General features: G+C 47.0%; 2 protein-coding genes across 4 annotated transcripts; one reads left to right on the top strand and one right to left on the bottom strand.

Moving 5' to 3' along the window:
- Positions 1–1601: 1601 nt before the first annotated feature.
- Positions 1602–20476, top strand: PLA2G7 (phospholipase A2 group VII). 3 transcript variants are annotated; one of them, XM_065055715.1, is made up of 11 exons: positions 1602–1801; positions 9778–9902; positions 11785–11932; positions 12499–12592; positions 13138–13206; positions 13683–13827; positions 15833–15946; positions 17354–17445; positions 17920–18093; positions 18664–18812; positions 19156–20476. In XM_065055715.1, the coding sequence occupies exons 2-11, from the start codon at positions 9798–9800 to the stop codon at positions 19257–19259; spliced, it is 1194 nt and encodes a 397-aa protein (XP_064911787.1). In that variant the 5' UTR covers positions 1602–1801; positions 9778–9797; the 3' UTR covers positions 19260–20476. The 3 variants fall into 3 exon arrangements, with proteins under 3 accessions (XP_064911787.1, XP_064911788.1, XP_064911786.1); XM_065055716.1 differs by lacking the exon at positions 1602–1801 and adding an exon at positions 8937–9164; XM_065055714.1 differs by lacking the exon at positions 1602–1801 and adding an exon at positions 9325–9510.
- IMP3 (IMP U3 small nucleolar ribonucleoprotein 3) lies at positions 7240–8847 on the bottom strand. The gene has a single exon (XM_065055725.1). It carries the CDS (start codon positions 8845–8847, stop codon positions 8290–8292), a length of 558 nt encoding a protein of 185 aa, XP_064911797.1. The 3' UTR covers positions 7240–8289.
- Positions 20477–20683: the final 207 nt, after the last annotated feature.

Below are 20683 nucleotides of genomic sequence, written 5' to 3'. Positions count from 1 at the left end.
TGAGCAACCTGATCTGGTGAAGATGTCCCTGCTCATGGCAGGGGTGGGACTGGATGAGCTTTGAAGGTCCCTTCCAACCCAAACTATTCTATGATTCTACATGCTGGGAGCCAGAGGTGGATGGGGCCATTTCCCTGCTCCATAGACATCCCATGCAGGCTGGAAGGCCACATCACCATCTCCACCCTACTTTCTTGTAAGAAAAAGGTGAGATACAGAGGTCAGAGGGAATCACAGCCTGCTTCAGTAGGTCCCCTGACTTAGGTATTTGGAATCCGTAGACCAGATCCAAGAGCAAGACCCATATGTGACCTCTACTGAGTTTTACTCTGGCATATCTGGAAATATCAGAATATATCAGAATATATTGAAAAGTATAACAATTTTTGGAGCTCCTCAGTGGGCCACAAAAGTATCATTGGCTTTGTCACACCTCTGTTACTTTAACCACTCATGCACCACTCCGTCCTCCTCATTGCCTCTCACTAACCTTGAAGAACCTGTTCCTTTAGATTAAACAGAGGTCTTCAGAGTTGTCCTTCAAGGCCTTTCATCAACATTAAATCTATCCTGAAAATGCTACGCCTTAATGCATCCAGTGAGTGACAGACAAAAGTACAGGAAAATAAATCTTGGACCTTTCCACACAACATTTTTATTCTTTTCCAAGAAAATGCCAACAAAATTCAAAGCTTAAAAATGTAGCTTAAATTTCAAACACCTTTGTGCTCTGCTAGCTTCACATCATACACGTATCCATGCAAATGAAAAGGAAGAGAAGCCAGTGATCCCACCCCAGGAGCTCAGCAGCTCTCCGAGGAGACAGTCCATGGGTGCAGTTTCACAAGGAATTTAGGCCAAGCCAAATTTTACCTTCCCTCGCTTCCCTGCCAGCGCCTTTTGCAAGCCTTGACACTTATATGGTTGTTTCCTCACCCGGATCAACCTCTCAGAAAACTAATATTTTATTATTGGTGCTGCTTTTAGGGTTAATTCCCTAAGTTCAGCATTATCAGGCTGTGGAAAGGGGGGCTTGCTTAAAAACCACCGCATCAGTAGGGACCTGCGCTTGATGCACCTTAAATCACTCCAAAACTTGCACTGAAAAGTGGGATCAGCTTCCTTAGTGTGTTGTTACAGAATCACAGCACGGTTGGGCTTGGAAGGGACTTCTGGAGATCATCTAGTCCAACCCACCTGCTAAAGCAGGTTCACTTAGAGTAGATTCTGGCTTCTTATACAGCCAGAAGAAAATATTTGGATTTTTATGCAGGGACACTGAGCCAAAAGTCTCCCCTCCTTGCCCAGCCATAAGGTCGCAGCACCTACATGGAATGCTGTGATCCATCCAGGGGTATTTTCTCACAGGGATCCCTGTGCTTGACCCAGCCCGATGCCACCACACTCGGCAGCACGGAGGAAAGCCAGAATTTCACAGCCACATGCCAACAAGCCCGTACCTAAACCCCTCCCTACCCTGCAAAGGCACATCCCGGTGTCTACGCAGCCGCCGGGTGCTCTGGGGTGTTTCTGTGTGTTGGGGGGGGGGATGGCTCCATGCCAGAAACTTGTTTTCCAGGCCCGGAGAAGGACTCTCCCAGAAAGATTGTCTCATCTGAAAACTAAGGCAAAGTTTGGTCCCTCCCCTTCGGGGGCAGCCCGGCAGCCGCTCTGCCCGCCCGAGCCGCGTCCTGCCGCCGGAGCAGCCGCCTCTCGCGGGACCGGGGGTGCCCGAAGGGTCCGTCCCGCTCGTCCGGCCGCTGGGACGGGAGCGGAGGGTGGCCGGGACACCCCACGCCAGGTACGTGGCGCGCCGGGCTCTGTTGAAGCGGGGAAAAGGGTCTGGGGAGAGCACGGGGAGGAGCAACAGTCATGCAAGCGGGATTTGAAGGAGCTGTTTTCTGCGCAGCTTGCCGGGCATCCTGCTCCTTAGTTGCAGCCCAAAGCCTGTCCCCAGTGGGGTCTCACAGCCTGCTCGAGGGATCGTGCTCCTCCTCTTCCTCCCTTCCAGCCCCTTATCTGGCCCCAAATCCCTGCCTGTCTCCGCGAAGGGGTTGGATTTGCCCCGGGTCAGATGCAAGCGGGATACGGTGGACACTGGCCCTTCCTGGCCGCGGATACGGTCGGCGACCGGGGAAAAAGGGAATCGAGTTTTTCTGCGGGGAAAAGTAACCCCCTTCCTGACACAGACAAAAGTAAACCCCCTCCTGACACGGACAAAAGTAACCCCCCCTTCTGACACGGACAAAAGTAACCCCCCCTTCTGACACGGACAAAAGCAACCCCACTCCTAACACGGACAAAACCAACCCCACTCCTGGCAGGGACGTGCCCTGCATGAGATGGGAAGCAGCAGTCCCAGGCTGCAGGAGGGAAAACTCAGATTGGATGGACAGGATAAAAAAAAGTCACAGCAAGGATGATTAAACGCTGCTTGAGGCGTGCAGCATGGAGATATGCAAAAACGAGGTGTCCCCGTGTGTGTCCTGCTTTGAGCAGGGGTTTGCACTAGCTGATTTCCAGTGGTCATTCTCCACCTAAATTATTCTGGGAGGTAGAGGAGGGCGCAGAGCAGGAGGTTTTGGGTGCTCTGCCCACACGGTATTCATCGCTCTCAAACCTGGCATCTGCAGGATGGATACCTGCGTGGGACTCTGCACCCTGGCTCCTGTTAGAGCTGGTGGGGAGAGAGATGGTGGTTTAAGCCTGATAAGCTCAGATATAGGTGATGAGGTGGTGGACTGTAACGTTAGTCAGATGAACCTGTTGGGAGAGCCTGGCTGTACTTTACCCCGTGACACAACCATCTGAGCTGCTGCGGTGGCTCTTCAGGGTAGGAACCAAGGGTGGCAATGCCATCCGAACTTGCACGTATCAGCCATGCTGACAAAAATCTGTTGTGCTTGTATTGGCTGGGATAGAGTTAATTTTCTTCATAGTAGCTGGTATGGGGTTATGTTTTGGATTTGTGCTGAGAAGTGTTGATAACACAGGGATGTTTTCATTATTGTTGAGCAGAGCTGACAGAGTCAAAGCCTTTTCTGCCTCTCGCCCCACCAGTGAGTAGGCTGGGGTTGCAGAGGGACTTTGGAGGGGACACAACTGGGACAGATGACCCCAACTAACCAAAGGGATATTTCATACCATATGACATCGTACTCAGTATATAAAGCTACGGAAAGAAGAAGTGGCGGGGGGGACATTCAGAGTTATGGCATTTTGTCTTCCCAAATAACCCTTACATGTAGATGGGGCCCAGCTTTCCTGGAGATGGCTCAACACTTGCCTGCCCATGGGCAGCAGTGAATGAATTCCTTGTTTTGCTTTGCTTGTGTGCATGGCTTTTGCTTTACTTATTAGACTTTCTTTATACCAAACCCACAAGTTGTCTCACTTTTACCCTTCTGATTCTCTCCCCCACCCACTGGAGGGATGAGTAAGTGGCTGCGTGGTCCTTAATTGCCAGCTGGGGTTAAACCACAACAGATTTACTGCTGGGGATACATGAGATCCTCTAATGGGCAGCTCTAGGAAGAAATGGGAGATGCTCAGATCTCCATCTCTGGGGGTCATTAGTTGTTTCTCTGCCTGCTGGAAATGAAACACTTCATCTCTTTGAAATTAGCCAATATTAGTGGTGGTTGGAGCTTTCTGCAGTGGTGCTTGCAGAGAAGTGCGAGGGGCTGTTCCCGCTGGGGGAGGTACACTTGGATTTAGCCCTTGGATCCATAAGTTTATGGATCCAAGTGCCTTCTCCTGCTGACTCCAAAGCTGCTGCTTGCTGCTTCCACCTGATGTCTCCATGTCCTGAGCACACAGCAGACAGGTTTTCCACCACCACCCAGGTCCTGCTTTGGGTCCAAACCAGCAGGCAAGAGTTGCTTCACTGCCTAAAACAGGGCATTTAAGAGCAGGGACCAGAAATGGGGCTCTCAGGTAAATGTTGTAACACTTCGGGGTGCTTTTTCCCCCAGACCCAGTGAATGTAGAAATGTTTTGGTATGTGGTGTAGGAACTAGGGTGCTGAATCAGGCAGGGGATGTACTTAAAACAGAGTATTGGAACTCAAGAAGGGGACAGTGACACCTCCATCTGCTGGAGAATGTCTCACTGGGGAGTGTGACCGAGCTGAGCACATGAAAGGGCTCTGGCCAAACCCAGGCTGCAGGAGCATCACCCAAAAGGCTGGGAATCGCTGCACCATTGCTTCACTCCATCTCTGTACCCCACCTTGGCAAGGGGGATGTACGTCCTCCCACTGTGTGTCGTCTGTGCTCTCTGTGATGTGCCATCACAGAATTACTGAGGTCAGCATCACCTCTGCACTAAGCCACATCAAGATGTCAGGTGGAAGCAGCCTTTAAAACATGGAACATTATTGTTTATGGGAAAAAAACCTGGCTCATATCTGTGGAAAAACACACATTTGCATTTCAGCGACAGCCTCAGCTGTTTACACCCTGCAACACAAAAGGAGTCAGCGTGAAGAACTCTTCAGCTCCCCCACATTCCCCCACTTGGGCAGCCTCCAAATAAAGGACAAGCCAAGGTCATGGAAGAAAAAAGAATATAAAAAAAGAAGGAAAAAAAAATTATAGGCCCTGATAAAACCTCCCTGACCACTGCTCACTATCCAGATGAGCTCCTGCACAGAACTGCTCGCTGTTTGCTTTGAAGGCTCTTGCCCTGCCCAGAGCCCCACAGCCCCATCCTCCTTGCTAGGGAAGCTGGGACCCTCCAGCCCACAGCTGCTGGGACGGACGCTTGTGGAGGTGGCAGAGATCAGGTTTTGTCAGACATGGGGACAGCTCATCCCGACACCAGCACCACCACCTTCTGTTCTCCTCCACCAGTAACTTTCCACAAGCTTCGTGGAGATGCCGAGCAGCCTGAGGAACAGCAAACCCGCTTCAGAAGGTGTTGGGAAGAAGCGGAGTGACACCCATGACCCCATCCTGCTGCCCTCATGGGCGTAATCACAGAATGATATAATCATTTTGGTAGGAAAAGATCCTTAGGATCATTAAGTCCAACCATCACCTAACTCTGGCATTAAACCATGTCCCTAAGAACATCATCTACGTGTCTTTTAAACCCCTCCAGGGATGGTGACTCCACCACTTCCCTGGGCAGCCTGTTCCAATGCCTGACAACACCTTCCGTGGCAAAATTTTTCCTAATATCCAATCTGAACCTTCCCTGGAGCAACTTGAGGCCAGTGGGGTAGATGAAGCTCGTAAGGACATGGTTTAGTGATGGACTCAACAGTGTTAGGTTAATGGTTGAATCCTATGATCTTTTAGATCTTTTCCAACCAAAATGACTCTGTTCTATAAGCTCTCCTGCCGCAAGCCCCTGGACCACCAGAAGGGAGAGTTTGCAGGATTTGGCCCCAAAAAAGCACAATGCTGGACCATGTCCCTGCGTGAGCTCACAGAGACCCACAGAAGCCAACACGGATTTCTACTGATGTTGGACCCAGTCTTGGGACTTTAAAAAAGCCTCCGTGTTTATTCAAGAGCCAGGAAAAGCTGTCAGAGCTGCTTCCTGCTCCCTTTCAATCCCCGGCTCTGGAGCCACTGTGGGAGCCGCCCGGCCACAGCCACAGCACATCAGCTCTGCCAAACGAACTCAACCCACAAGCTAAAGGCAAAAACACCATTAAGCATGAGGAAGCCATTATCTGCCTGATTGCAACCATGAGCAAGAACGTGGGCGTGCTGCTGCCAGAGGTAACTTCCATTTTCGGATCTGGACGCTGCTGTGTTTATCACACTTGACGTGGACGTGGCTGAGACGTGCCTGGGCTTGGGCTGTTAAAAATTTAGGAGCAAGACACGTATCTCAGGTCTCAGCTACTGTAAAATCAGCGGGGACAGACTTGAGACACACACAAACATATAAAGGCAGAACCTGATGCATTTTTTAAAAAGCACACAAGGATTTGATTTCCAATACTGCAGGAGGAGCACAGGGGTGATGGTTAGTAGGTCAGAGAGGTTCTCCTCCCCCTCTACTCTGTGCTGGTGAGACCACATCTGGAATATTGTGTCCAGTTCTGGGTCACTCAGTTCCAGAAGGACAGGGAACTGCTGGAGAGACTCCAGCACAGAGCCATGGAGATGATGGACTGGAGCATCTTCTGTGTGAGGAAAGGCTGAGGGAGCTGGGGCTCCTTAGTTTGGAGGAGACTGAGGGGTGACCTCATTAATGTTTCTAAAGGGTGAGTGTGACCAGGATGGAGCCAGGCTCTTCTCGGTGGCAACCAAGGATAGGACAAGGGGTAATGGATGCAAATTGGAACACAGGAGGTTCCACTTAAATTTGAGAAGAAACTCCTTCTCAGTGAGGGTGACAGACACTGGAACAGGCTGCCCAGGGGGGTTGTGGAGTCTCCTACTCTGGAGACATTCAAAACCCGCCTGGACACCTTCCTGTGTAACCTCATCTGGGTGTTCCTGCTCCATGGGGGGATTGCACTGGATGATCTTTCGAGGTCCCTTCCAATCCCTGACATTCTGTGATGGATGCTGTTATCCCACAGCATCCATAGGGAAATCAATTAACCTCAGTTGCCCCAGAGTTATTAAACAGCCTACAGGTTTTAGAGTTGTTTATGTTCTGCTACAGAAGGTGCTGGAGGTGCACAGGGGAATGATTAAAAGTTGGTTTATGACAAAAAAAAAGAGGCTGATGATGTAAACTATAGAGGGTGACAGGCTGGAAGGTGGAGATTTCCTTTTCTGCTGTTCCTTCACGGGCTGGACAAACTGGACACAGCACCAGTTTAACATTTGAATAGTAAAATGCCCAGCACATGGCATGTCACTGTGCTGTTTAAATTCCCCCAAAAGAGTAAAGCAGAGCAAATGCAACATTTACCTGCACCTGACTTAGTCACCTTCTGAATTCCCCAAAGAATGATGATGTTTTTCTGGATGAAAGCTGGAAAGGTGTTTAAGAAAAACCACACCTCAGACGTGAAATGTCTTTTCAATTTGTGTTTCTTACCATAAGCAAGGTGCATGCCCTGAGAAAAAGGTTTTTAAGGTGCTACAGGTGATGTTTTACTGGAATAAATTCAAGCATAAACAGGAGTGGTTCATAGGATAAGCAAATGGTTTCCCTACCTCTTTTGTATCATTTGGACTCGGGACAGGTAGTCACGGCTCCACTCCTAAACTTCCTGCCAAATCCTTTCATAGTGTTGGGTAACAGAAAGAGAGCATTTCCAGCAAAAAACATTAAAAAATTACATTTAATAAAAAAAAAAGTTCCACAAGATGACAAACAGGGCTTACCGGAATATTTTAAAATCAGAAGAAACCCTCGAAGAAATGACATCATCAAATATCACACACATTTCTTCAGCAACGTAAAACAATTGCTTTATTTTTGCTTTTCTGCTCTTCAAAGGAAAATAAAGATCCCAACAGCCCCAGAAGGCCTGAGGCTCCCCTCAGCTACCAACTTTTGTTCGGCTTATGTGCTAAATGCAAAAAATGCCCTCCAGATTTGCAGTTATGGTCAGGACAGCTTTTGCTCCAACACCTCCCATCAGATCCTGCTCCCTAAATTATGGTTGTCAGCTGGAACCCAGACAGCAAAGTCACTGAACTTAAGAGTATCAAACTTCCCTTTACAAATTCACATGAAAATTAAGTTTTGTTTTGTTTTAATTCTATTTTTGTCTATATTTTTACAGCTCCAGAAAGGCAGTAATGGCCTTCTCGTTACTCCTGACCCCAAACAACCCCCTGCATTTCCCCCATATACATGTTCCTCCATATCAAGAGAAAAGCAGCTCCTCTGGTCACTGCGCACCCATCAGCTCATGGAATAACCATCAATCTTTCGTGGCAGCCTCTCAAAAAAGCAGCAGCAAAGCTGCCAATCTCAGTCCTAAAAGGGCCGCTCAGCCGGGCTTAAGACCCATCCAGCAGTTATTATTAGCAGCCAAGCACTGACACCCGACCATGTCCAGGCAGAGACCTTTCGAAGCACTTTTGCTTTACAGGATGTGAGTATGAAGGAGCCAGGTTATCAGATGTTTTCTCCGAGTGATGGATGTGGAAGGGATGTTTATTTATGCAGATGAGCGGAGCTGGTAGCTGCGAAGGGGAGGTAGGCACAGAGCGATACTTTACTAGAACTGCATATGCTTCCTCCTCGCTCCCCTTCCTGGTGTGTTTGGGGGGTTTAAATATCTGATGGTGGCACCGCCGTGGTTATACCCCACATGCGTCCCAAGAGGCAGGAGCAGAGAATCGACGGTGAGCCAGTGCACCCCTAGGCAGCCAGGTCGAAGTCATCGCGCTCCTGGTTGTAGTCCAGAACCTTCTGCCGCAGGCGAGAAGCATCCACCCAGGTGATGAAGTCCTCCACGGCGCGGGGGATGAGGAGAGCGGGGTCGGTCACCACCTCGGGCCCCACACGGACGTGTCCCTGCTCCACGAAGGTGACGGCGTGGCGCAGGTTCTGCGCCATCCGCAGCTTCACCAGCAGGCACGGCAGGCGGCGGCGGCAGAAGGCGGCGGCCGAGAGGCTCTCGCAGGCGGCCAGGGAGCGCCGGTCGTTCAGCAGCCCCAGCCCGTACAGCTTCTCCAGCAAGGCGGCGGAGCAGCGGGCGCGGAAGGCGGCGCTGGCCGGGCCCAGGTCGCGGAGCCGCTGGGCCAAGGCGCGGACGGCGCGGGCCAGCGCCTTGTACTGCACGTAGTCCTCCCGCCGGCCCAGCCGGTACCGCCGCAGCGCCTTCACCTCGGCCAAGTTCCCCGCCGACGCCTCCCAGTTCACCAGGTCCAGCCGCCGCAGCAGCTTCTGCTCGTGGTATTTCAGCTTCCGCACCATCTTGGCGACACGCGCGGCTCCGCGCTACCGGCGGCAGAACGGCCCTTTCCGGGGAGGAGCGGCCGCGCTCCGCCCTCCGCTCCCCCCGCCGGGGAGACCCGCCCGGTCCCGGGGCTGGGGGGGAGCAGACACGCCGAGCGCCTTAGGATGGCCCCGGGTCTGTTCCACGAAAACGCGGTGGATCAGCCCCAAGCCGGCTGGCGGAGCGAGGGGCAGGGGACGCGGCTCCCGGCGGCTGCCTAGGGCTGGGATGCGGCGGGTTCCCCCCGCGATCTGCTCTCCCCCAGGGCCAGCCTGGCTCGGACGTGGCACCCCAGGTACGGGCTGGGGACGGTCAGACCTTCCCAACAACCTCTCCCGCACGGGCAGCCCTCCTTTCCTCTCCAGGGATCCAATCCTCTTGAAAAAGTGCGTTGTTTTTCTCCGTGACGTCCTTCTCCCCAGACGCGTAGGACGGCGTTGTTTACCGGGGAACCACAAAGGCTTCTTCCCTCTCTGCCCTTCGTCCGAGGAGGAGCAGCTGTAGGTCATAGCCGGGCAGGGAAGGAACTGCCTTCATGTCTGAAACTCTCCGCTTTTTCTTCCGTCTTCATGCCCGGGAAGCACAACTGCCGCTGCTCTGCACCTCGACCTCCCGAGTGCCACCGCGCTGTCCCCAGCCAGGTGTTTCCATCCTGCCTTTTGGTTTGGTGCATGGTCTTGTCTGACCGTCGGGACTAAAGACACTTTGCTCCAAGAATATTCCCTGATAGCGCCGGTCAGGCTGGCGACTTGGGATTTCAGCTTCTGATCCTCATAAGGAGGTTCTCATCAGCTCAGCTTTGAATTTCCTACTCCTGGACCTTCGACACACGGAATATTTGTTCAGGGTGGGTGAGCTGGTCACACAGGCCATGGCAGCCTTTTTATTTGGTCTATGTTTTTCCCCAGGTTTAGCAGCAAAAGCACCAATGGAAATGGGGAGCCGCAGCACTGGGAAGTTTTACAGGATCCCAGAAGGAAAGGGACCGCACACGGTTGGATGTACGGACCTGATGACGGGAGATGCAGTTGAGGTAAAGCTCTTGGTTCTGTCTCCTTTGGATTTAAGCCACTATGTTAGTGAAACAACTCACTGATGGATCACACGGAAGGTCTCATCTGTGTGCAGGGATGCTGCATGGCTGAGCTTTCTGTCCTCTCTGTCCTAATGTAGGATGTGTCCTGGGCACAGCTCAGAAAAAAACGGCGTGTCTCCAGGAACTGTTTCAATTTAGCAGATAGAAGCCAGCTGCAATCCTTGCTCATGGCTACTGCCTCCCTCCTCCTAATAGCGGTGTCTTCCTGACTCCCCTATGCAAGACACTGCAGAGAAGCTGTGTCTTCCTGAGACCCATGGGCTTCTTCCCATCTACCCCACTGCTTTCAGCCTGGAGAAGAGAAGGCTCTGGGGAGACCTTATTGTAGCCTTTTAGTGCTTAAAAGGGACCTGTAAGAAAGATGGGGACAGACTTTTTAGCAGGGCCTGTTGCAACAGGACAAGGGGTGATGGTTTGGAACTAAAGGAGAGGAGATTCAGGCCAGACATAAGGAAGAAATTTTTTTACAACGAGGGTGGTGAAACCCTGGCCCAGGTTGGCCAGAGAGGTGGTGGATGAACCATCCCTGGAGACATCCCAGGCCAGGCTGGACGGGGCTCTGAGCAACCTGATCTGGGTGAAGATGTCCCTGCTCATGGCAGGGGTGGCACTGGATGAGCTTTGGAGGTCCCTTCCAACTCAAACTATTCTATGATTCTATTCTGTGATTCCCTTCTGCTCCTGGGGAGACTCTGTGTGTGATTGCTGCTGTTCTCATCACAAAGACGCCAACAGGATTTGGTGATGAGGGTACGTAGCTTTTCAGCTGCAGGGTAAAGCATGAGATGTCTTCTCTGAATTTTATCTTTCTGAAAAAGAACAGGATGTCAATTCTGCAAGCCGTTAGTGTAGAGAGAAACCACGGTAAGTAGATGAGTACGGTACATATTAGCCAGATAATGAGCTCACTTACGAGTTTCCATTTCAAATCCTCTTGCTTGTTAATTTTCCTGTGAGAATACAGCTGCCTTTACACTGTGGTTTTACTCCTTGGACTGTTCAAGTGTAGTGGAATTTGTGATCAGTTTGTACTGGTTATTCATACATTTTCCTTTACTGAGTTTACTGTGTATTAGCACAAAGAAGCAATTAGTTTCTTTTTGCCATCAGCCCATGTGTTTTTCTTAGATTAGCAATCTGTATAGTTACAGTTTTCTCAAGCATAGATAATGAACCTCTTTCCAGTAAGCAGTTGGTCACAGGGGGAAAGTTCACTGGGACTACTGTGTGATAAAATTAACATCCTTACCTGTATAAATGAAGGTTTGATGATTTCATTCTCAATGGTTTTTGTGTCAAAGGTTAGGTTTGATGAGTAAATAGAAACAAGCATCATTAAACAAGCTTTTGTTAAAGGTGGTGTATGAATGATAAATTAGTGTTCAAGACACTGGACTCTATTCCAAAGCTCATGTTCTTTTTGGCCCTAGATTTGACTTGTTAAAAAAAAAGTGCAGTTGAAGCAAGACATGCAGAAATCAATAGACCAAAGAGGTAGTGAGTGATTATAACTATTAACTTGATTAAATGGAGCGGTTTGAATTAGCCATAGGGTAACTTAGAGACGGTGATGTGTATCTCTACCTGGATGCCAAAGGTCGTGCTACTTTAAAAGCGTTGCAGGGACAAAAAATAGTGACATAGGATTGGTATCAAAGCCTGTATAGGATAATAATTTTATCATGAGATTCTCTTAATTCTCTTTAGTTGTCATTCTTGCATCTGAAGCCTTTGACATAAATGTTTTTATCTTCCTTTTTCTCTGCCATATATAAATAAATGTGAAACTTCCTTTTATTGCTTTTTCCTCTAATCCCAGGGAAGCTTCTTGCGCCTGTATTATCCATGCGATGCCACAGATAATGAAGAAGCAGCGTGGATCCCAGATAAGGAGTACTACCAGGGGCTCTCTGACTTCCTCAACATGTACCGAGTTGTCGGAGAAAGGCTTTTCCAGTACTACGTTGGTAAGCCAGGTTTTGGGTTTATTCCTTGACTGGTGCAAGGACGTGAGCACTGTGTGTGGGTCGTTGCCTCGCTGCTCCATGAGCACCCTGATATTGCTGCAGGACTGAACGTGAGCTCTCAGGCAAAATCGTGGTCGCTGGCTGTGATGAGTAGGAGTATTTTGACAATATGCTCTAGGAAGAGCTTGGATAAGCTGCACCTACATGTTGGGATTTAAATCCCACAGGGATATTTGCAGATATAGAAAGGTCAGATAGATACTAAGCTCTGAACACCTACAAGACCTGGATGCCTGACTATTGCCTAAAATCTATTCTTTTACGATTTAAGAGATTCGTAGGCTGTGGATGGGAGGAGGAGAAGTAAAGTATCTTCTGCCAAGTAGAAAGTATTTTCAGAATCAGGTCCATATTTGTCTTTTATTTTTTAAGGCTGAGATTTGGTACCTTATCTTCAGATGAACGCTCTGAAATCAGTGGTCACCAGATTCTTAGGCTCTCTCCCACAGGAATACACACTTTCTCTCATTCCAGTAATAATGACACATGTTTTGATTTTAATCTAGGTTCAGTGACCTGTCCTGCAAAGTCAAATGCTGCTTTTAAGCCGGGAGAAAAATACCCACTCCTCGTTTTTTCCCATGGACTTGGAGCTTTTCGGTAATTCTGCAGTTTGTTGACAAACCGTTTTCATTGTCCACGGAGACAACAATCTCCAAGGATGCTTCTGAACAGATTTTCAATAGGGGGGTTGAGATCCATGTGGAGTTGAGACAGATTTGAAGAGCAGGCTGCTGCGTATCAGCGTGCCTCCACTGAAACCAACAGTAGTAAATGAAAGCAGGGTGGATGTATTTATTTGTGTTTTTCCCTTTGTATTTTAGGGGTGAAGGTATTCACCCATCTGTAAGCATACTGTGAAGATTAGCTGGTTGATTTTTGGATAGCACTTTTGAAGATGCAATGTGTCGTATGTGCTGCTTTTTAAAAATCATTCGCGTTTTTATTTCTCAATAGGCAGAAAAACAGTAACAAAGTTTTGTGAACAAGCTTTTGTGCCTGGCATAGAAAAGCCTGCTCTGCTGGCTAGTAAATTCAAGCAGAAGAGATACTGAATGGGGGCGTATGTAGTGTGGTCAACATTTAAGTGTAATTGATATAATTATATATGCACGTGTCTCACCAGAGTGTGGTTTTGATTGCAGGACGATCTATTCTGCAATTTGCATAGAGATGGCTTCTCAGGGCTTTATAGTGGCGGCCGTGGAGCACAGGTGTGTATACTGCACATTTTTGAGTTCTGATGGAAAGAAACTTTCTCACATCAAATAGAATGTTATTTATGCTGAAGAAGAACTTGTGATTTTATTTTTTATTTAAAGAAAAACTGACACATCTTCTTCAGCCCTGCCCAGGCCCCCTGTTTTTCTAGTTCAACTCTTAGCTAAGTAAAGGAGATTTGCTTAGAGAAGCCCTTGAATGAGAAGTCCCAGGGTGGATCTCATTCATCATTCTTCAGGCATGCTATTTTTCTCTCTCTTATTGTTAGAACGTGGAGAATATGAAGGAGGTGGGAAATTTGGTGGGGTTATTGCATTATTTAGAAGGTCTGTCTACACTCAGTTGTGATTGCAGCAGCACTGGTTGGCAGCCGAATCTCATGAGAGAAGTGAAATCTGAAACTTCTGCTGACTTCATCTCAAACCAAACAGAATACATCCCCAGAAAGAACCTTTTCTTGATATTACAGAGATGAATCAGCTTCAGCAACGTATTATTGTAAAAAAAAGTCAGTTTCTGAACCAGAGGAGTCTACATCAAACATGGAGAAGGAGTGGATCTACTACAGGAAACTAAAAACTGGCGAGGAAGAGCGTTGTTGGCGCCACAAGCAGGTACCTGCCCTGGGTCTGTGCTCTGGGGAGTGAGGCAGCAGTGTGTGTTCAGCCACTTTCCCTTTGGCCATAACTCAGGGAATATATAAAAATGCACGAAATCATAGAATCATAGGATAGTTTGGGTTGGAAGGGACCTTCAAAGCTCATCCAGTCCAACCCCTGCCATGAGCAGGGACATCTTCACCAGATCAGGTTGCTCAGAGCCCCGTCCAGCCTGGCCTGGGATGTCTCCAGGGATGGTTCATCCACCACCTCTCTGGCCAACCTGGGACAGTGTTTCACCACACTCATTGTAAAAAATCTCTTCCTCATGTCCAGCCTGAATCTCCCCTCTTTTAGTTTAAAACCGTCACCCCTTGTCCTGTTACAACAAGCCCTGCTAAAAAGTCTGTCCTATGTCCTTGAAGATGGGAAGGCCCACAACAGCTTTCTTCAGAACATAAACTACTTCCTCAACAAAGCTGTCTCATGAAATTGCATTGTTGATCTTAAGTCAGCTGTTTCTTCTCCGGTTCCACTCAGCTTTCTGATTCTTCTCTGCGTCTTCACGCTTTTGCTGCCTAGCCCAGTCTTTTAAGTGACACGGAGTTGAATTCCAATGTTTGTGTGGCCTTAGGCTTGCTTTAGCTTTTGTTTACCATTGGGTGGCAAGATGAATCATGGCTGCTCTAAGGGGAATGTTTGCTTCATCATCTTCAACATACTTTAATGTGGTTTATACCAATGTAAACAGTGCAGACTTCCTGTTGATAAGCAGCATCCATGCTAAATGTGTTATGACCGTACTGACAAGCTCCTTGCTGGTCTCTGCTCCCATGTAGCAAGTGATAGGATGAGAGGAAATGGCCTCAAGTTGCATCAGGGAAGTTTAGATTGGATATTAGGAACAATTTCTCCACGGAAAGAGTTATCAGGCACTGGAACAGGCTGCCCAGGGAAGTGGTGGAGTCACCATTCCTGGAGGTGTTTAAAAGGCATTTAGATGAGGTTCCTGGGGACATGGTTTAGTGCCAACGTGACGTTAGTGGTTGGACTCTGTGATCTTGAGGGTCTCTTCCAACCAAAACGATTCTATGATTCCTCCAAGCATAGACTTGCCCTTTAAAATATGGGAGTGTTTTCTTCCAGCTAATGCAGACTCAGCCCGGAGGTGTTTATCTCCCTGGCCATACAGACGGCAGTGCAAGTGTCATTTCCCGTGTGCACACAACATCCCACTTACGAGTCTAAATACATCATGTCTGAGCTTGCAAATAACCCCCAGAAGCCGCTACCTGCAAATTTCACTAGAAGTCACAAGATTGAGATGTATTTGAAATTCAGTGAGGCACAGACCTCGCTGGCTGCCTACACACCGCGGTTCCCAAGGACACCTCTGTTCTTTAGTTCTTTTTGAAGCCTTTTTTTACTGACATAACAGTCAAAACCACTTCTTATACTGAACAATTAAAACCTTTACTTGCAACAGCTTTACTACACTTTTTTAAGATTGTGTACATATGTAAAATGAGATTGGCTTCCTGGCTGTCTTTTTTTTGGGGGTTTTCCAGTGTAATTCAGTTTCAAAACTATTGTGCAAATGAGGCAAGTGATGTAATGGCATTTTCTCATCAAAACAAGCATGAGGAGGAGCAGCGAGTCAGCCCTCCCTGCGGCTGTATAACTTAAGCCTTTGCACACCCTAACAACTCCTCCTCTGCGTAGTGACAGGACAAAGGAGTTGGAAGGTCTTTGGTGCACGTTATAGGGATAAATTCCTCCACATGCAGATTTACACAAGAGCTTCAACTCACTGGACCTCTAAAAGTCAGTTTTGTTGTTGGTCAGACTTTGGCAGCGTTCCATTTTACAGTTCCATTCTGCAGTTCAGAATAGTCATTGATGTACCAGGCACTTATGGGTAAAAAAAATCACCCAAGTCTTGTGTCCAAAGGGCCATCAAACCTCACAGTTTTCTGATAATTCCTTCCACCACTCTGCCACAACTTCTTTTTCTCCTCAGGTGCAGCAAAGAGTGCAGGAATGTACCAAAGCTCTCGATCTCATTCTTAAAATCAATTCAGGAGAGAAAGTAACAAATGTACTAAATTCAAACTTTGACTGGAGTAGCCTAAAGGTGAGTGAAAGGCAGTGACTGTGTTTTGTTAAATGCCTAATAATGTTTCTGGTTTTCCTCTTTTATTTCTAAACTGCTTCCTATAAATTATAAGCCTTTGACACAGTCTCCCACAGCATCCTCACAGCTAAGTTGAGGAGGTGTGGTGTAGACAACAGAGTAGTGAGGTGGGTTGCAAACTGGCTTAAGGAGAGAAGCCAGAGAGTGGTAGTCAATGGTGCGGAGTCTAGTTGGAGGCCAGTATCTAGTGCAGTGCCTCAGGGGGTCAGTATTGGGGCCAATATTATTCAATATATTCATTAACGATTTGGATGAGTGAATAGAGTGTACTATCAGCAAGTTTGCTGATGACACCAAGCTGGGAGGAGTGGCTGACACACCAGAAGGCTGTGCTGCCATCAGAGACCTGGACAGGCTGGAGAGTTGGGCGGGGAATAACCTGATGAAATTTAACAAGGGAAAGTGTAGAGTCCTGCATCTGGGCAAGAACAACCCCAGGTTCCAGTATAGGTTGGGAAATTACATATTAGAGAGCAGTGTAGGGGAGAGGGACCTGGGGGTCCTGGTGGACAACAGGATGACCATGAGCCAGCACTGTGCCCTTGTGGCCAGGAAGGCCAATGGCATCCTGGGGTGTATTAGAAGGGGGGTGGTCAGTAGGTCAGAGAGGTTCTCCTTCCCCTCTACTCCGCCCTGGTGAGACCACATCCGGAATATTGTGTCCAGTTCTGGGCCCCTCAGTTCCAGAAGGACAGGGAACTGCTGGAGAGGGTCCAGCGTAGGGCAACGAAGATGATTAAGGGAGTGGAGCACCTGCCTTATGAAGAAAGGCTGAGGGAGCTGGGGCTCTTTAGTTTGGAGAAGAGGAGACTGAGGGGGGACCTCATTAATGTTTATAAATATATAAAGGGTGAGTGCCATGAGGATGGAGGCAGGCTCTTCTCGGTGGCCAACAATGATAGGACAAGGGGTAATGGAATCAAGCTGGAACACAAGAGGTTCCACTTAAATTTGAGAAAAAACTTCTTCTCAGTGAGGGTGACAGACACTGAACAGGCTGCCCAGGGGGGCTGTGGAGTCTCCTTCTCTGGAGACATTCAAAACCCGCCTGGACATGTTCCTGTGCGACCTCACCTGGGTGTTCCTGCTCCAGCAGGGGGATTGGAGTAGATGATCTTTTGAGGTCCCTTCCAATCCCAAACATACTGTGATACTGTGAATTATTTTGAAGATCACACCATAGACCTGTGAACATATTCTCAGCTCTTCCCAAGCTGGATAGATTGTCATGGAGGTGAAATGATGCTCTTCCTACTTCAATAGCATCTATCACCTAAAAAGTTATTCCCTTAAAAAAAAAAAGTTTAGGAAAGACAGTCTCTTACAGCACCTGGATTTTTTTGGCAGGGTTCTGTTGATGATAGCAGAATAGCTGTGATGGGACACTCTTTTGGCGGTGCTACAGTTATTGAAAGTCTCAGCAAAGAAACAAGATTCAGGTAAGTATGCAAAACAAGGCAAGAGATGTTTGGCATTTGAGAGGTCTGGAGCAGGGGAACTTACCTAAGATCCCCCCACTACTAATTAGCTCTTCAAAAAACATTTGGGTTGGCATGTCTTGTTTTCTCAAGTCATGCTTCTATCAACTGTGGGCATGGGGTGGAACATAATAGATTATCGTATCGTATTATTATTATATCGTATTATCGTATCGTATTATATTGTGATACTGTGTGATCCTGCAGAATCTCTGTGCCCAGCTGCACCTGGTACTGGAGACCAACAAATACGATAAATGATTAGTTCTCTTCCCCCAGAGCAGAGATCACTTTGTGACAAAATGATTCATTAACCTGTTTACCCATTCAGTATCAAAGAGAGTTTCTCTTTCCCATGTCTCCCACAAATCAAAGCATGCTGAGAACTTCCATACAAAGCTTTCTGCTTCTGTGACCATATGTAGTTGTCGGCAGGTGTGGCATTTCCCTCGATCCGTGGATGCTTCCAGTAGGTGATGACGTTTACCAAAAGAGTGTCCAGCAACCGCTGCTTATTATCAACTCTGAAAAATTCCAGTGGGCCAGTAATATCTTGAAGATGAACAAGCTCATCTCCAATGACACAAACAAGAAAATGATCACTATTAAGTGAGTTGTCCAGAATCCATCATTTCTGTGGTTGAAGATGAATCTTTACTCTTGTTGGAGCTCTTCAGTTACATGGAACTGCAGAAAGACAGTCCAGGTTTTCAGTGTATGTTTAAATTAGACACCAACAGAGCAGAGACAGGGTCCTCTCTCAAAGCAGCCAGTAACCCAAAGCCTGACGCACTCCAAGATGTGTAATTCTGCCCCAGGGCACAAGTTTTGCTCTGGGCCTCATGCATCACCTGTGTCTGAACACCTTAAATACTGTTCTGGGTGGAGTGATGCCCTGACTAGAGAAGAGACAGCTTGAAGTTTTGCCCAACCTATGCTTTACTGCCATTGCAAGTATGATGACTTAAAGTCAGCATGTGCAAAACTTCCTCCCTTTTGTGGTTAGGACAGAATTTGCTGCTAATTTTGCGTGCCCATGAGATTAAGCTGTCTCATCTTCTGCTAGATAAGACAGCATAAGATGTGTGACTGTCTTTGAAGAAATCTGTGTGATCTCTGGCATCTTTTAATCAGAAGACTGCACTCTTATAAACCTGCTGATCGTTGTTCTGTTTGCAGGGGGACGGTACATCAGAGCTTTCCTGACTTTACCTTTGTGAGTGGAGATATGATTGGAAGATTTTTCAAATTAAAAGGAGATATAGATCCAAATGAAGCCATTGATATAAGCAATCATGCTTCATTAGCCTTCCTGCAGAAACATTTGAGTGAGTAACTGTTTACATCAAAGTATGAAGTTAAATTAATACTTAATTCCTACAAAGCTTTTAATATAACCATTCCATTTAGAATTAAAAAAAACCTCAAAAGTTTAGGAAAAACCACAGTGAGACTTTCTAGAGGTTTGTTACTTTTGTAATATAAGCAAATCTGAGGAGGAACATAGCAGTTTTGTTCTAATACATCACTTGTCCTTCGTTAAAACATCACCCCTCCCCTACTTTTCCAAGTTGATTTATCCATCATATAATTTAATTTTTCAGTGTAGCTTTGCAAAAAGCTGACTACTTAATTCATTACAACTTGGGTTCTCTTTCCGCCCTTTTATAGGTCTTAATAAAGACTTCGATAAATGGGATTCTCTTGTGGACGGCATAGGACCTAATGTTATTCCTGGTACCAATATTGACTTACCTGCAACTGAACCTGAATAAGAAACACAAAGAAGTACTGAAAAATGCCATGGACACCAGGACACTAATATTGGCCAGACATCGCTCAGACATGTGATAGCGTTGGCCACCTACACAGATTTTTGGGGTGTGGAACAAGAACAAAAAAATAAGGCATTAGCTTACATTGTAATGAAAATGGAGAGAGGTTTTAGTTCAAATGAGTTAATGGTTTTCTCTGAAATACTGCAACAGGGTATCATATGCTTTATAGGCAGCTGGGGGAAAATGTCTTGATGGTAATTTAAATGTTCTTTCTGATTTTGCCTTAGAACTAAGTTTGCAGAGAGAGAGATTACGCTTCAAGGAATTCAACTAAAGTTCTGCTTACCAAGCTTTAAGTCAGTTTGCATCAAGCAAGCCTTTGCAGTGTAAGGAAAAAAACCATTAAACTTATTAGTTACTAGTGTTTCAGCTGTACTCTGACAACCGCTGAGATTTGGAGGTTTTTGCTGCTTCTGGTCAGAGGTGCCAGTTGAAGGTCTTCAAAACTGTCTTATTGCAGTAAGAGTCACAGGAAGTGGTTTAAAGTGACAGCAGAGAAAGGTGCCTGTTCAGACACAGGCGTTCTCAGATGAACCTAATCCACTCACCCTTAAGATCTGTGTTAATTGCTGTACTCAAAGGATGCTTCCATTCCAAAAGCTGCTGAAGTGGTCACTCTTGTTGTAGCAGCTCTAACTCTCCTTAGGCAAAGCTCCAGGCAGTGCCTCTCTTGTTATTCTCTCTGTTACCACTGTCAGTCATACTGTTGTAGGTGAAATTACAGAAGAGATGTGTCACTTCTCCCACTCTCTTTAAAAAGGACAATGTAAGCATTTCTTCATCACCTGGAAGTCTTTCATGGTTGTAATACTCTCCAGACTCTTGTCTTTGTCCAGGTACCAGCATTGTTGTTTGTATCTGTCAGCAGAAGCAGTTGACTATGAGGCTGGCTTAAGAGGGCTCTGATTTTTAGAACTAAACTCTTTGAAGCTGCCACATGGAAAAGTGACTTCTGAAGGAATAAGCCTTGCAAAAAGCAGGACTATTAACTGTGGCCTATTCATTTCAAAATCAGGTTACAAACAACTGAAACAAGCAGAACAAGCAAAGCAGTTAACAGTGTAATTAAATATTTATGTAATCTGTGATCTTAACATGAGATTGCAACATCTAAGACTTGTTTTTCACAACTTAATTAAATTCTCTCCAGCCTACTATCATGTATTATCTCTGTTAAGAGAATCAATGTGCAAGTGTGTCTGTTACTGAGCAAACACTAACACTGGGGATCTACAGTGATACTCAGCCAGACTATTACTTTGTCAGGGAAAGTGGGTTCCTACAACTTTATAGCAGCGTGAAAAATCCATAGCACCTAAAAAACAACCTGTGCCATACAGGAGCGCAGAACAGGACTGGAA

The sequence above is a fragment of the Columba livia genome, chromosome 3, assembly GCF_036013475.1.
Source record: "Columba livia isolate bColLiv1 breed racing homer chromosome 3, bColLiv1.pat.W.v2, whole genome shotgun sequence".
Taxonomy (NCBI): Eukaryota; Metazoa; Chordata; class Aves; order Columbiformes; family Columbidae; genus Columba; species Columba livia.
Note: the sequence above shows the minus strand (reverse complement) of the source record. Positions and strands in the feature narration are given on the sequence as shown.

Excerpts from the sequence above, each read along its gene's own strand:
- IMP3 (XM_065055725.1), bottom strand. The coding sequence starts at position 8,847 with ATGGTGCGGAAGCTGAAATACCACGAGCAGAAGCTGCTGCGGCGGCTG.
- PLA2G7 (XM_065055714.1), top strand. The coding sequence starts at position 9,405 with ATGTCTGAAACTCTCCGCTTTTTCTTCCGTCTTCATGCCCGGGAAGCA. Across the intron at positions 13,207-13,682 it reads GTGGCGGCCGTGGAGCACAG|AGATGAATCAGCTTCAGCAA; the intron begins GTGTGTATACTG and ends TTGATATTACAG. Across the intron at positions 18,094-18,663 it reads AAGAAAATGATCACTATTAA|GGGGACGGTACATCAGAGCT; the intron begins GTGAGTTGTCCA and ends TTCTGTTTGCAG.